Below are 16968 nucleotides of genomic sequence, written 5' to 3'. Positions count from 1 at the left end.
AGAAAAAAGTAATCCGAGTTCGACTCCGTTAAAATAATCCGACTTCGAGTCGGAGGAGGGTCAGAGTCGGATCCTACAAAAAATCCGAGAAAAAAAATTCGACTCCGACAAATGTCCGACTTTAACGGATTATGCGACTCCGACTCCAATAGATAGTGGATTTTTGTGTGGGTCATGGACTCATGGTTGCATTGGGTGTGGGTTGTAAAGGCCCAAATAGCCCAACATCTCAAAGTATATTGAATAATGAAAAAAAAAACCTCAGAGTCGGGTCGGGTCGGATTGGAGTCGGAGTCGAATTTAACCTCCGACTTCCTGTCGGGTCGGAGTCGGATTTAGCATAATCCGCTCCGAGTCTGACCCGTTGCCATCCTTACCCCCAAGCAACCACTGGCCGAGGAATTCAAGTAAACATTAATCGAGTAATCTCGGCTATACATGAAAATTTTAAGGTACAGGCAAAAAACACGAAAAGAACATGTATTAGTTTTTTAAAGAACATAAAGCTGTTTTGTAACGAACATATAACTGTTTTGTAAAGAACATCCAATTTTATGTTTTTTTATACATCTAAAGAACATCCCTAATATTTATAAAGAACATGAAAATATTATGTAATGAACATGATTTATGTATATTCACCATAATTTAAAAAAAAAAATCAAAGAACATTTCACAATAAGTAATTAACATTATATCACAAATAAAAGTACATTACACTGACAATTAAAGAACATGAACATATGTTCTTTTCACTCTTTTTTAATATAAATATGTTCTTTTTACTTTAGATATATGTTCATTACTTTTTAATATTATGTTCTTTTCATTACAACAATATGTTCTTTACATGTGTAATATGTTCTTTTTGCGAAACGGCTTTACGATGCAAGGTACCAACGCCTGTAGGAACCACACATTGGGCTATACAACGTGGCTAGCGGCACATAAAAAATCTGTGGGCTATATTAACGAAACTAAGTTATCATCATAAAGCAAATAAGGATTCGCCATTCGTCCATAGCATTAGCGTTGCAAATGTAAAAAATACAAGTAGAGAAAGTTACGGAAGCATCACACATCAACATCACAAAAACAGTAAAATATCCGAAAAGTATAACATAAGTTACGAGTACATAACAAAAGCTCCAAATAAAAAGTGCACTTGTTTAATAGAAAAAGCCAGCCGCCGTTGACCACAACACCAATAGTGGCAATTAGCAGTAGTTCCTACTTCCCGCTTTTATCTACCGTCTATTTCTATCTCTGCTCAACCTCCTCTCACATTCTACTCTCTTCTCCTCCATTTTCTCTCTCCTCTCTTTCTCTGCGTCATGGCTCTAACTGCTGGTAATTTTCTCTCTCCTCTATTCAATTTCAAATTTTACCTTTCATTGTTCTCGATCATTGCCTGTATTTATTGATAGGGTTTTCCGATTAAGATTGAAATTACGAAATTGAGTTGTTATTTTTGTCAGTTGATTATGTTTTTAGGGTTTAAGGATCTTCGATTGTATTTGTTTGATTCATTCGAATATTTTGTTGGAATTTGGCGTGTATTTAAAGCTTTTGCATGTTAATTTTGAGTTTTGACTTACTCACTGATTATAAAATTTGGATTTTTTTTGTAATATTGTAAAAAAAAATTGGGGAATTATTCAGAATTTTCATTTTTTAAAAAAATCAATTTACTTTCTTAATCGGCATATCAGGTAGTTTTAGTATTTGCTCATTTAAGATTATGTTTTTGTTATAAGATTGTGTTCTAGTATTGGCTCACAAATCAATTGACTAATAAGTTTAAGTAACCTAAAGCTGAATGTGTTTTCCTCTAAATTGTGCTCGGAGAGATGAGGATGGATATGATTATATAATTACAATTTGTTTTGTCCTATGAAGGAGTTGGATATGAAAATTCGTGTAATAGTAATGGAGTGCGCATTGATGAAAAGTGATGGCGCCGGAGTGTGGTTTTGATGGGTACTTATGAATTATGAGTCAAACTTTTGGTGTCAGTGGATGGTAAAGCTGTTGTGCCTTCAAGGAAGATGGTAGTGAACTAGTGATGTTTGTGTGCCTAGTTATGTGCTATAATACCAAGTGAAGTATTATAGAAAGAAACAAGAAAGAGTAATTTAGTGTATGTAATTGAAGCATACGAAAGAGTATGATCTCTTTTTGTAATATATGGGGAAGAACATTTATTTGCTGATACTGAGATAGGGATAAGATTCAGATGTAATTGAAACGTGCTTTCTCAGAATATTACCAGGACTCAACCTAATTGAACTAGTTAAAAGAGACCAAATGTTTATCTAAGCAAGTGAGTAATCCCCTGCCCTCCTGTCTGATCAGACATTATCAGAACTAGGTTCCTTTGAAGCTCCTTAGCATTATCTGAAATACACCACACCATGTTGTTTGCAAATAAAGTAATGACGTTTCAGAATGACCTTACTTGCCAGTAGCCTTGATTATAGATTAAAATCATCCACTACCTCCCTAGAGTCATCATCAATTCTTGTACCTCTGGAAAAGATACGTTATGCATTTCGACTTTTGAGTTTGTTTCTCTCGGAATAACTTTTTTCTGTTAACTGCTGAGTTTTCTTCCTACTCTGCATCTATCTGGCATATATGTTTCCTAACCACAAGTTAAAAACAGATACTAGATTTATCTGCTTGCTGGAATCTAGAATGAGTAAAGCTGTTTTTTTTAGTGATTTATATTCTTTCATATTGTAATCCTTAATAGAAATGAAGCTTTACCTGATTTCTTGAAACTTATGTTTTTCTGTCTTTTTGCATTACTGTCAAGTCATTTTTATATTCCGAACATTGCTCTATTATTTCTAACAGATGTTGGAGAAGCTATCTTGGCTAAAGATGGGGGACAAACTGTGATGCCAACACTATTCAAACTAAATCGTTGGCAATGGTGGATTTTGGTGGGACTCAATATTTTCTTTCTTGTAGCAGGACAAACTGCTGCTGTACTTTTAGGAAGATTTTATTATGACAAGGGTGGATCTAGCACGTTAATGGCCACCCTTGTTCAAACTGCTGGGTTTCCTATCCTATTTATCCCGCTTCTATTAATTCCAGCTCCCGCCAATTCTCCAACCCCATCTGATTCAATTTCTGGAAAGTATATATGCTTAATATATATCTCCCTAGGAATAGTTCTTGCGGGTGACAATTTGCTGTATTCGTATGGACTCTTATATCTCTCTGCCTCCACATATTCTCTCATTTGTTCTACCCAATTAGCTTTCAATGCTATCTTTGCTTACTTCATCAATTCCCAGAAATTTACCCCGTTGATTCTAAATGCTGTAGTCATTCTTTCATACTCTGCAGCTCTGCTAGGGGTCAACGAGAGTTCTGATGCACCAGAAGGGATGAGCAAGGTACACTATGCCATCGGATTTATGTGCACCATTGGAGCTTCAGCTATCTACTCGCTCTTGCTTTCACTGATGCAGCTTGCCTTTCAAAAGGCACTGAAAAAAGTTTCATTCTCTGTTGTTTTAGAGATGCAAATCTATCCGTCAATAGTTGCAACTATAATTTCGGTTGCTGCCTTATTTATAAGTGGGCAGTGGAGGACATTAGAAGGAGAAATGCATGGTTTCCACACCGGGAAAGCTTCTTATGTGTTGACTCTGGTCTGGACCGCTGTATGTTGGCAGGTGTGCTCAGTTGGTGTGGTAGGCTTGATATTTTTGGTTTCTTCATTGTTTTCGAATGTTATAAGTACTGTGGCATTGGTTGTCGGTCCTATTGCTTCTGTCATCGCCTTCCATGACAAGATGAATGGTGTCAAGATAATTGTTATGCTTCAAGCACTTTGGGGATTTGCTTCTTATCTCTATCAAAATTACATTGATGATTCTAGATCAACCGAGCTACGGAAACAAATGGAAGCCAATGAGAGGAGGGTTGCTGCTTGTTAATATGGTTCATTAAGTTACACAGAAATGATATAGCATTATTTTCTGTAGATGGCCAAATAGTCATCCTGTATTCATCAGTTACTTATTAGGTGTCATCTTATTCAGAAACTTTTGCAAAAAATAATATGGGTTAGTATATTATTGCCATGAATTGTTCTCCATGTAGTTCTATAGTTATTCTTTCAACTGCTTGCAAAATGATTCTTTCAACAGGCAACAACTCTTGTATTACCTGGTAGTTTTTTTTATTACTGAAGGCAGTTCAATAGTGAAATGGTTACTTCATCTTTTCTTTTTTGATTTATTAAAACACGCATCTTGTAAACTAATTTACTATTTAAGTTCGTAACTTTATATATTGTGGATGCCAACTAGTTTAGATTTGTCTACTTGTACATCAATATTGATTTGTAGTCCTTACGCACTATGGAGTACAATATTAAACTTAATTTTTTGAAATGAGCGTGTATATGTAGAGATTTATTTACTTCCACTTATCTAAACTTAATTTTGCTCAAAATGATTAATTCTTTGTTGAAACTTATGTAATACCAATTGTTTCAAAAAAAAAATGTCGATATAAAAAAGAGCTCCTCCTCAGATTTATTGAGTGAGTTAGTGTAAACACAAATAGGTAAAATAATTTTTTATAGGATCTTGCTAACGAACGCCCCTGGGGCGTTGGATAAGCATTTAAAATACTACTAAAAGTGGTATAAATTCGGAAAAGCATGACAAAATCACGCGTTGATCATCGGTGTAATTAATGTTCATTTTAATTTAATCTGTCTACTTTTAACTAGCTTATCCAACGGCCTCTAGTGTTCATTTATCTGTCAATAAATAAATAAATAAAATTATTGGCAAAATAAACTCTACTTATCAAAAGTTTACTATTAAGTTCATCGTACTCCATAGAAAATTATTAATACTCCGTAACACCAGATTGTCAAGGACCTCTCCTTCAAATTTATGGCAGCTCACTGTCAAATAATTCCCTCCAAATCACATACTCTTCTACTGTGTGCTGTATGTTGCATTTTCCAAAATCATCTTGTTTCTATCAATGCCTTTTGATCTTGTTCAATTTCATACTGTATACGCTTAATTTTCTGTAAAAGTCGAAGCTAATTCTAATACCCCTTCAATGAATTCTCATTACCCAGTTCTCAATTCCTCCTTCAACCCTTTAAACCCTAACCCTAATTTCTCAAATCCCCAATTCAATTCATGCCCACCTCTACCTTCTCCCCCACCACAACCTCAATCTCAAGCTCAATCCCTTGTTTCTGATTTGCCCAATTCTCTCACTTCCCTCAAAACCCTACTACAATCATCAAATTCTACTCTTCAATCCCTCTCCTCTCTCATCCCCTCATTTGCTCTCTCCTCCAATTCCCTAATTCAATGCCCTTCAAACCCTAATCACTGGGTTCCCCCAAATTCCCTATTTCAGCACTCTCTACATTGCCCTTCTTCGCTTGATTTGGGTATTTTTCTTGATTCCCTCCAATACCCTAAAACCCTGAATTCTGAACAACATTTGATTCACCAAAACAAGTTTGTTCAGCCACTTAATGACCCCACATCAGACCTCTGCTTATCCCTTGATGATTACGTCGATTTCGGTTACAATTTCTTTTACCAGGGTTGTTCTGGTGTTGTTAGTTCATTAGATGATGATGCCACTAGGAGGATTTTCACCCTTCCTGGGGTTTTATCCGTCGAGTGCTCTAATTTTGCTGGTATTAGTGACAGGGAGAATGATCACTTTTTGGGAAGTAGTATTAAGGTACTTCCATCCGAAATGTGGGTTATTGGGCGTGAGATTGAGCAGTGGAGTGATTTTCCCAATGAGTACTCATATAGTGTTTTTAGGGCATTCTTGTGTATGGATTATGTAAAGGAAGGTGAATTGTTGTCGTGGTTGATTGCGAATTCACCGCGTTTTGGTGTTGTAATTGATGTTGCTATGAGGGATCATATGTCTGTACTCTTTAGACTTTGCTTAAATGCAATTAGGAGAGAGGCTGCACATTCTTATGGGGCTTTGAAGAGTGATGTAGGTGATAATGGTAAAAGGTTGGATGTGAAATCTTTAAGGTTTAAGTGTCCTGTTACAGTTGAAGTTTTGAGATGGTTGGCATCACAGTTATCCATCTTGTATGGTGAAACAAATGCCAAGTCGTATGTTATTGTGATGCTTCGACATCTGTTGCTTAATGCTGCATCTCAGGCCTCACTGTTTCCTTTAGACAGGAAAATGGAGCACGGCCCTGCCATTGAGCAAGAGAAAAATATTATCATGGGTCAGTCCGCTGGAGAAGTTGGGAAGAATGAAGGTAATGACACAACAGATGAAAGAATGTTTAGCAGGTCTATTTTTGTGTACCAAATAGCAGCTGCTATAGCTGCATTGCGTGAAAGGGCACTGCTTGAAGAAAGAATCAGGGCACTCAGGAATCCTCTACCCCTTGCTGCTTATCAACGGTTTGTTCATGTCATCTTATTTTGTGTGATGATAAATGTAGTAAAAATTTTGACATTCTAGATGACTAATATCCTGTTGAACCATGTGATGATACATACTTATACAAGCTTCAGTTTCTGCCTTGTGTATTGTTGCCTCATCTTGGTCTGATTAATATAATTGGGTGATCTCATTCAGATATTATGTTTATTTTGTTTAAAGGTAGAGAAATGAAGGTAACTTCTTTTAAAGAATATCCAATTGTGCACACTTTTCTGTTTGCTGGGTGGCTGAGCATCAGTTAATATAGTTGGATGATCTCATCCCAGATAATATGTTTATTTTGTTTTGGGGTAGCAAAATGAAGATGACTTCCTTTTCTGTTTGCAGGGTAGCTGAGCATCAGTATATTACAAATAAGGCTGATGAGGAACGCCAAAAACGTCCTGATTACAGACCACTGCTTGAACATGATAGTCTCCCTTTCCAGAGGCAGCATGATCAGGTATGTGTTCATTGCTTAAAATGCAGATAATTTGATGTACGATTTACTTTTAGACCTTTCTTTTTAGGATTAGAAGGTCCACTTTCATTTTGTGATCATTTCAATGGAAAAGAACTTTAGGGCCGTGTAATTATATTCAGTTTAGAATAGAGAGATAAAGAATTATTAAGAAGATTTTGTCAAGATGATTTGCAAAAGTTAAGAAATGACTTAAGTTAGTCTTCTGACTTGAGTTGGATCTTCCTGGGTATTATAAATATATTGCTTCTTCTGTTTTTCTATGAGTTATTGCTTATGATTCTTGAGTGTTGGAAGAATTGGCAGCACGTTCCGTAGCCTTTTTCCCATTCTACTCCTATTAGAACGTTTATATGGGCCATTTCTGCTCATATACAGGACATGTACAATTGTACACTCATTTTTGCCAGGATAAAAATTGACAATGTTGCATGATTGATGTAGTGATGGATCGTTTAAAAGCATTTGGTCCCACTTATTGTATCTGTAATACTTTTGCCAATTGCCATTATGCCTCAAAACACAGATGGTGTCAACTGTTTCCTGATAATGAGAAAGGGGACAGGTTTACAACAGCTGGATGTCTTCCTATATAGACCTTTTTATCACCATGTATCATTTTCCCCTGCTTTATTCAGATCAAGTTTCATGTTCATGCTAGGCACAAGCTTTCTGTTTGATGTCATATCTTTATGTCTTAATTATTAAATTTCCTGCCTAAGCTGTTATGTGAAATTTTGACCAAGTTAATGAAGATAATTTCAATCTTGTCTGCTGATCAACCAGGACTCTACAAAGACGAAGACTAGAGAGGAGTTAATGGCTGAAGAGAGGGATTACAAACGTCGCAGAATGTCCTATCGTGGAAAGAAGCTAAAGCGATCAGCAAAAGAGGTAAGAAACACACTGTCCTTAGATATGTTATTCTTCTCTTCTACTTTTCTTGTGTTACACTGATCCATTGAAGAGTTATTGCGTGGATGGCCTTTCCTTAAAGAACCTATCAACCCATGATTAAGCCTCTGGGTTTCTTGTTTCTTGTTCAAACATTTACCACAGGGGAAGTCGGTGATAAAGTGTTGAGAGAGGAGAGAGAAGCTAGGGAAGGGAAGATAATGAGGGGCAAGGGCAACCTGCCAGGGGTCATTAGATACTGTAGTTTGAGTATTCTTTGGGGGTAAATGGCAATTCACTTTTCTTACGTGAGTGTCAGGCCATCTAGGTTGCCAATTGGCTCTCTGGTACAATTTTCGCTGTCTTTGTGATCATAAGTCTTGTCCCTCCCCTGAATTATGGGTCCTTTTGCCGAAGATTGTTGTTGATTCAAGAATTTGAGTGTCAACTGTCAAGTATCCCTTTTATCAGTGTTGAACTTGAACATCCATCCCATTCATGCCACTCATGCCATGTTTCATCTTGTGTCCCACTATTGAAAGGCCTTCATGTGACAATAATCTGCTTATGATGTTTCTTGTCAGCTGCAGTGAATGAGCAGATAACTGAAGGATTGATTGTTTGTTTGTTTGGAATGTTGTTTTGTGGGTTGGAGAAGGGGGCGGGTACATCAACCTCCTGTATGGGTAACATTATTACAATTTGTGAAACTTTCCAGTAACTGGGTTAAAAAGATTGTTTATTAGATGGGTAGGATGTCTGTCTGATCCTGTTAGTCTGTTAGAAGTAGCTTACAAAACCTGATGCTATATGGCAAAAAAAAATTATGGTTTCTTTTTTAACTTATTTTAAAGGTGATGCGGGATATCATTGAAGAATACATGGAAGCTATTAAGCACACAGGAGGTATTGGAAGCCTTGACAAGGAAGATGCAGAAAGAGCAAAATCAACATTTAATAACTTTCCTGCCCATGATTCTACAAATTTTGAGGTGGCTCATCACTTAACAAATGATCAACAGCATGGATATAGGAGATCACTTAATGATAACCATGAATCTAGGGACAAAAAACATATTGATGCTTCTCCAAGTAGAAAGGAGCGACAGAAGAAAGACACTTACAATCACAGACATCTTGAGGATGAAGGAACAAATAGGGATAGAAGTTCTAGGGACTATTATTCCAGAAGTCCAAGTGTTGATAGAAGATCCAGCCGATCGAGAGAGCACAAGAGTCACAGAAGGAACCAAGATGTTTTAGAAAGAGATGATGATGGACGTTCCAAAAGAAATTACTCTTTTCATAATATGTCGAGCTTTAATGATTTGAAATCATCTACATCAAGCACTTTGAGAAGCTCTTCTGGTAGAAAGGACAAAAGGAAGTTAGAATCTCCAGAGAGACATAGAAGGAAAAAATATGAGAATGATGAAAGGGATTTATCAAGAAGGGGTGAATTCAGTGATAGATATGATCCTTCTGAAGCTAGTGATATTTATGATGGTTAGTTCATTGACAGCCAGTCCAGAAGGCTAGAGTTATAATCCAATCTCTGATGGCATTAGGGTTCGATTGTGAAGTAGAATTCGTTTTTTATGAGGACATTTTGACCCTTGATGACTGGTTTTTGCAGTGCTCATGTTGCTTTGCAGGTATGTTAAATCAAGCATTCAGCATATTTTACTAGCTTTTGGTTCATCTTTTATTGCTAATGACTGGCTTATTGGTTGTGATTTTGACTTGGTTCATGATAACAATTTTCTGTAGGAAGTCATTCAGGCTTCAGCAGTTTTTTCTTTGTTCGTATCCTCCTTTGTATCCTTTAATAGTTTATGCTTCTACTTGGTTCTGCTTTTGAATGCTATGATTTATATATGCATTTGTTTTCTGGTAACCATTATCCTTGTCTTTCTATGTACTTTTTGTATCATTTTTTTACTCTTTCCTTGCACTTTGGCAATATCTTATCATTCATTGCACTTTGGCAATATCTTATCATACATTGCACGTAGACACTTAAATGTAGTTGCCAATATGGTGAAGGTAGAGCATAATTTATTCTGATGTTGATTTTACATATTATGACTAAAAATGTGATATTTTGCTTTGCCAAGACTATTACTCCCATCATTCAGCATAACTTCATGTTGCTTTTGAACGCATGGCACCCCCTGCTTGATATTGGCCAAATTGCTTAGTCTTTTTTAAGTAACTGTAAAGTAGTTGCTCAATAGAAAGCATGATATATTCTAGGCTTATTTGTTAGATAACAAAATTGTGGTCTAACCACATTGTTACTATCTATGTAGACAGAATTCCTAAATATGGCGACTTTAAATTTATCAATTCTTTTTTGAGAAAATATGAACCGTATTCGGACTTTTGCCCAATCATAATAATAATAATATGGCTCTTTAGTAGAAATTTGTCGTGAAATAAAAATTTCATTACATACCTTTGGAAATATTGGACTTTGCCCTAAATATTGACTCTGCAACTTGATTGATATTTTTTGTTGTTTGATAACCACAGTAACTGTTCTTATTGTTTGACATACATCACTTTAGAGTTATAATGAACTCAGTTGTAATTCCATGCCAATAAATAGAAATCGGCAAGGAAATTTCTCCTTATCCTATGTCAATTCAGTTGTCATGTCCTTAAAAAAGTCAACTTTAGGTTGACTTTTGAATCATGCATAATTTCCTAATTATGTTCTTAATTAATTTGCAGTTTTCTGTCCAAACACCTCTTGATTTAATCATAAATGCTATCATGTTCTACCTGGATTTCGTGTCTATTTGGTAGATACTGCTCCATATAGCAACAGGTTGATTTTCTGTGTTCTTCACTCCATCATTGCAATTATTTATTCAAGTTTGTTACTAGTTTGCGTGGCAAAACCACAAACCTTGGTAGTTGGTACTATTAATTAGCTTTTGGGCCTCTATTTACCATTAGAATAAGAGTACTGCCGCTACTGCCATCACTTGATGAAGGGTTGATGATGACTGTCTGCATATATTGTTGTATTTATTATATATAAGCTGAGTTTATACTTATCAGTGAAGATGTTACTCTAAATGTGATGTTTTATTAGGTATATATTGTCAGTAATGCTTCATTCTTGGGAAAAATTGAAGGGTGTTTTTCAAGGATAACAGCGTATTTTACTACACAAGCCCCAGCACCAAACCAGGCTGCTCATATGCAAGTTGTGTATCATGCTAGTGATAGATTCAAGGAGTCTCATTTGTTAGACGAGCATTTTTGTAACAAATTGTGGTCAAATGTTCTCTTCTTTATAGGATCAAATGAAGGTTGTTTCTGACTATTTTATTTGAGAAATTCTGTTTGCCTTTTGTTTTCTGTAGATCCCAGATACAAATGAAGATGATAACTGGAGGTTATTTTGTCGTAGTACTGTCATATGAATAATGCTGCTGCTCATTGGAGTGTGAGGATGAAAATTTGTAGTGTCAGCTGTGCCACAGGCCCCAATTTTACGTTGGCGAGGGTGTTCAGCAGCAATTTTTCTTGTGAACTATAGATTTGCATCTTTAGTCAAGCAAGTTATTAGAAATGTAGATTTGTCAGGCCAATTGCTGATGAACTGAGCGAAGTAATGCAGTGACAAAAGTAGGTTTGAACTTCACATTTTTTTTTTCTTTATTGGCTAAATATTTTTGGATTAGTATTAGAACATTAACTTGTAGGGATTAATATATTAAAAGGTGCCGACAAAATTAAGATTGTTGTAAGGAGTTATTATTCTAAACTCAATCTTACTAGTTGTGAAAGGTCATACTTATTTCTTGTCACCCTGAAAACGATTTTCTAACACAAAAGAAGTAATAAAACTAAAAACATATTAACATGACAACGAGTTTGTGGCCAAGAATTGAGAAAGGTGAGTTAAGCTGCTTTCGTTTTGAAACGTTCGGATAATGTTCAAAATCAATTGCAACACTCAATTTTATACTCTCTTTTTATCTCTAAATATAACATACTACTACGTTTATTTCATACTTGTCATCTTGACATGCTATATTACCTCATGATTCATTGCCTATTTTTATGTTGTAGCCACCATTATATTATATTTTCTCTATTCTTTTTAGCTTGACCTAATTCTTTTATCACGCTTGTCAATGTAAAACTTTAACAATCAATATTTTTAATTCTCCATAAATAAAAAATTTTAAAAGTTATATATTATGATAGTATTTAATGAGACGAATCAAAAGATTTCACATGAATATGTTTTTTCTTTATATATAATTCATAAAAGACGGTCAAAAGATGGATGGTGAATAGTGTAAAAGTCAAAGCGGGTTAAGTAAATAAGAATGGAGGATATAATAAATTTTCTTTTTTTATTTCTTCAAATAAGTTATAGCAAGAGAAAATTATATCAACTTTTTTTGTGTATCTATACTTTTTTTAGAAATAGAAAATTAAAAAAATAAAATAAAAAATGTCTATACTTGTTTCTTTGATGGAGATTTGATTTTAGCATCATTGTCATTCGAGTGGGTTATTTATTAGTTATAATTGTTAACCATCAATGAGTGCAATGCCTCTCTTTGCACTTGTCTTTATCGTTGTCATTTTACCTCATTAAGCAAGGGAAAATACATCTCACTTAAACATGTTCGCCTTATTGATTAATAATATGACTCGCAATCAGTCATTCTCTTCTAAGTGAACATTATGCTGAATAATTAAATTAGTCCTGTCATTTTGAGTAATGCTTATGACTTACGAGTATAATCATATAACTAATATATAAAGCTAAACTTTTAGTCAGGTTACGAAATAGCGACACTTGACATTCCAACTTTTCGCCAAGTGTCGCGCCACCTTGGATGGATAGATTTAAATAGACTTCATATGATTAAAAAGCCGTCAAAGTGTCGCACCACCTTAAATAGATCTCATAAGATAAAAAAAAATTAGGTAAGAATTCTATTTTCAATCAAATTAGGATAGAATTTTAGAATAAGATTATTAGTTTAGAGTTATATTTTCGATAAAATACCAAATAATAAATTTATAATTAGGCCACAAGACAACATCATTTACCCGGGTATAGATTGACTTTGTAGAAAAAAAGTTAATTTAGAATTCTATTTTCAATTTAAAAGTTAATTTTATCTTAGAAGTCCATAAACTACTCGGGTATCGCCGGGGCACAAAACTAGTCTTTATATTAAAGTTATAATAACGAAAAAAAATTACAACCACATAATTAATATAAGTAATAGAATTATTCATTGTTTCAAAATCCATTCCAAAAACTTCAACCAAACAACCCCTTAAATGGTTTGAGCATATAATGTAGTGCAAGTCCTACACCTAAGTAACAATAGAAAATAGTGCAAGTCGTAATACTCTTTATAAGTGAAGTGTGATAAGTAGATGTAGCTTTAATTTGTTTTTCACGCATAAAAGACAATAAAAACGAAAATAAAATTCCAATTAAATCTGACTTATTATTTGGATCAATGGATGAGTTCATCATCAAGTTGCAAAGTCACAAATTATTGTCTGACAAAAACAATCTAGATTGAGGAACCTGAATTTTTTGTCTATCAAATGAGTGAATGACAAATTGACAATTGGCCAACAGCTTTTAAGCTCTTAAGCTTTTGGATTAAATGAGATATAAGGACAATAATTTTATGTTTGATTATCCTTTTAGGTGTAAATTACTAAAAATACAATTATTGATTAATTAGTTTACAATTTGTTGTTGCTAATTTATTAAAATTAAATGATTAATAATTAATATATTTATTATTATCATTATTCACTACTTATTAATTAGCCCTTTAGTACCCTATTGTTATTGGATATTAAATACTCAGTACTAATACAATATTTATTACTCCATATACACCATCTCTGAAAGTTTTCCCTATTTAGACTAGCGTGACACAAAGGTCACGGGTTCAAATCTCATCCGCCCCTCCTTTAAAGTGGAATTAATTCGCACCAGGTATGGGTGGGCCTGTGTTGCATCCACATTTCAAGCCTAAAGGGCCTTTCATGTGAGGGGGAGTGATAGAGTATAAAACATATTCCTGGGCCTCAACCATTAGTTTAAGCTTTTGGATGAGATGGTCCTTTAACATGGTATCGGAGCCAGCGTGAAATAAAGGTCACGGGTTCGAATCTCATCCACCCCCCACTTTCAGGTGGAATATTAAGTGTTGGGTATGAGGAGGGCCCATGCTGCATCCACACTTCTAGCCCAAACGGGCTCTCGTGTGAGGGGGCGTGATAGAGTATAAAACATATTCCTGGGCCTCAACCATTAGTTTAAGTTTTTGGTTGAGTTGGTCCTCTGACATGGTATCACAACTTAGGTTAGATCTTGGGATTATATACAAAAATTCTCACCCTGCCGGTGGGTTAGAAAATTAAACCCACCGGCGAGATATACAAAGTTTTTTTATGCTATCGCAAACACACATATAGATTTTTTTTTTCTTTTCTCAAAGTTTTTTTTTAGAATCTTTATGTAACCTTGCGCCTCCCACCAACAATAGCAATCGCGAAAACCTCCTCCATCATTGTTGGCAATCGCATACACTACCGCCTCCCACTACTGGCAGTAACTACATCTGCCAACCTACTCCATGTGTCGCACTCCATTTCCACCTCCCCATGACCAACAATGATTCTTACATTGCCTCATTGGTTTTTTTAACACATAATCACATAGATTTTGTTTGGGTGGTGGTATATCACAATAAGGTCAACTTTTGCACATCTCTTTTGCTATCAAGTTAGCTCCTTTTATTGTTGCAGCACTTGGAATCTTTGTGGAGTATTACTTCTTGCTACCTGGTTTCTCTTCTGAGAATTGATTAATTTCAAGCGGTGGGATTTAATCTTTTCTTGCGCAATTTTATTTATTTTTCTTCAACTGTGATTTCACGTAGTAGTGTAGTGTCTTCTCCCCGATGATGGTTTGATCCCTTAACTTCTTCTTCTCTGGATCTGCAATAGCCCAAGCCTGTGTGCGACTCTTCTCCTTCTCCTCCGGCCTAGCAGTGCTTATCTCTACTTTACGTAGGTCGTGGCTGTTGCTTCTCATCGTCATCATCGGCACATGTCTACTACTTCCCTTTTGATCATGGGTTACCATACTATCCTTACCGCTCGATGCGTGATACAGATCCAGTCTGAGCATCCGATTTTCTCCCGCTCCGACTGCGGGGGTGTGATAGAGAATATCCATAGAATATTCTCATCTTAGGTTTAGGATATATTTTGTATAAGATTATCTTTGATATCTATACATATCTTATGTTACCTAATATGATTAGGTTTCTCATTGTAACCCTATAAATATTGATCAATGGAAATCACTCTTATCGAGGAGTTTCATATTATCTGACAGGAATGTTTTACAAAAATGTCAAACTAGAAAAAAATTTAGACTCTGAGGAATCATTAATCTCGAGTAATTAAAAAACCAATTATCAAATACAAATTTCGACTATTTAAACAAGTTTTAAAGTAAAAATAATAATAATAGCCCATAAAAAGTCATCCTAAAGCTAAGCCAGATACCATCCATTCAATATATACAGGTTTTAAACATTCCTAATAGATACGAACACCACATACCTCACAAGTCGGGAAAACCAAAAACATAATGCTACTCATACAATAATATAGGAGATGAGGATCAGATGTCTAATACAGTTATAAGTACAATGACTAAATAGTAGAGATTATTAAATCATTGGTCTAGTTAAGGGCATGTTCTCATACGTTGAAATTCAGTTTAGTTCAGCTCAGTTCAGTTCAGCTTCTAATTTCCTTCTTTTATAAAATATTCATTTCAGTTCAATTCAGCTGAGTTCAGTCATCGAGAACAGGCCCAATTACATGATTGTTACATGTATGATGATGTGGCTATATATATTTATATGTGTCATGTGTGTTAGTTGATAATGCAAATAGCAAACCACATGTCGCGTTGCCAAAGCTGCAGCCATAGATTTGAGAATAGTACAGACAATTTGGCTGACATGCATAAAATATCACTTCAATTTCTCGGGTTTAAGGGTTTAAGCCTCTTAATTTTCTTATTAGGGTCCCTCCATTTTTCTGCCTTTCACCATCAAAGTGCCAATTATTACAGGCAAAAATATGTTGTCTTTTAGACTTATTTGCTTCATAATAATGGTGAATTTATGGCCCATCCTCCTATAATTTTAACGACAATCCCATATTGTTCATGTTAGTAGCTAGTACTACAACCTAACGGGGCAAGGATCATATCGCCTTAGACTTTTATCATCATTTATTTCACTTACGTATTAGTATATAAGTTGAAATAAGTCTGAATAAATATTATAGTTTCTTTTTACAAATTTAGCTCTCTTAATAAATTCAACGCTAATAAACTCAAATATTTATTATCTTTGGTAAAAGTATACACTATAAGCTCAAATAAGATATTTTAGGTGAGTGAAATTTACGTGATTGACATATTATAAGACTTGACTAACGAAATAATATTAAACCTTGATATACTTGTATAGCTTAAGCTCAGGAATGAATTAGTGTCCGAATAAATATGTTTTTGTGGATTCCTACGTACCAAAAAACAATTCAAAAGAGATATGAACACATGGAAACTTGGAAAGGTCCATATCTTACATGAATTTGATTCACGGGTAAGTTAAAGTATAGTAGAAGCCTTTTAAGTAAAAGATTATATGGTTTATATTGCTTGCTTCTAAATTCGAGTACTAAACATGTCAGAAACACTAGAACTAAAGGCAGCCCTAAATTCTTTTACGTGAATGCTTTTATTATATGAATTGGTTTCTTTATTTTAATACTAGTATTTAATACTCCAAAAGTTGGTGAAGAATTTTGGTCTTGGACTCTTTTTTCCGTAGAGTTTTCTCTCTTATTGGGGAATTCCATGTAGTATTTACGGGGAGATCGAGGACAATTACATGGTTTATCTATACAGAATCATTAAGCATTTTATTCCATTCTCATTAGATTAATTTAGAGACTTTTATTTTTTATGGATTAATTAAGAAAGATACCCACAATGTGAGAATATTGATAATCATGCATGTTGTAAT

The 16968-nt window shown here is 34.8% G+C and overlaps 2 protein-coding genes across 5 annotated transcripts; both read left to right on the top strand.

Annotated features, from left to right (window-relative positions):
• Positions 1-1160: 1160 nt before the first annotated feature.
• LOC110708780 (probable purine permease 11) lies at positions 1161-4107 on the top strand. Its single transcript, XM_021887000.1, has 2 exons — positions 1161-1350; positions 2860-4107. Exons 1-2 carry the CDS (start codon positions 1335-1337, stop codon positions 3954-3956), a joined length of 1113 nt encoding a protein of 370 aa, XP_021742692.1. The 5' UTR covers positions 1161-1334; the 3' UTR covers positions 3957-4107.
• A 796-nt stretch (positions 4108-4903) lies between these two features.
• On the top strand, positions 4904-11667 carry LOC110708779 (U11/U12 small nuclear ribonucleoprotein 48 kDa protein-like). 4 transcript variants are annotated; one of them, XM_021886999.1, is made up of 5 exons: positions 4904-6446; positions 6817-6931; positions 7736-7843; positions 8698-9498; positions 11221-11667. In XM_021886999.1, the coding sequence occupies exons 1-4, from the start codon at positions 5104-5106 to the stop codon at positions 9352-9354; spliced, it is 2223 nt and encodes a 740-aa protein (XP_021742691.1). In that variant the 5' UTR covers positions 4904-5103; the 3' UTR covers positions 9355-9498; positions 11221-11667. The 4 variants fall into 4 exon arrangements, with proteins under 4 accessions (XP_021742691.1, XP_021742690.1, XP_021742689.1 ...); XM_021886998.1 differs by having other exon boundaries at positions 10947-11667; XM_021886997.1 differs by having other exon boundaries at positions 9618-11667.
• Positions 11668-16968: the final 5301 nt, after the last annotated feature.

Source organism: Chenopodium quinoa, unplaced genomic scaffold (assembly GCF_001683475.1).
Source record: "Chenopodium quinoa cultivar QQ74 unplaced genomic scaffold, ASM168347v1, whole genome shotgun sequence".
NCBI classification, from domain to species: domain Eukaryota; kingdom Viridiplantae; phylum Streptophyta; class Magnoliopsida; order Caryophyllales; family Amaranthaceae; genus Chenopodium; species Chenopodium quinoa.
This window is presented reverse-complemented; position numbering and strand designations above follow the sequence as displayed.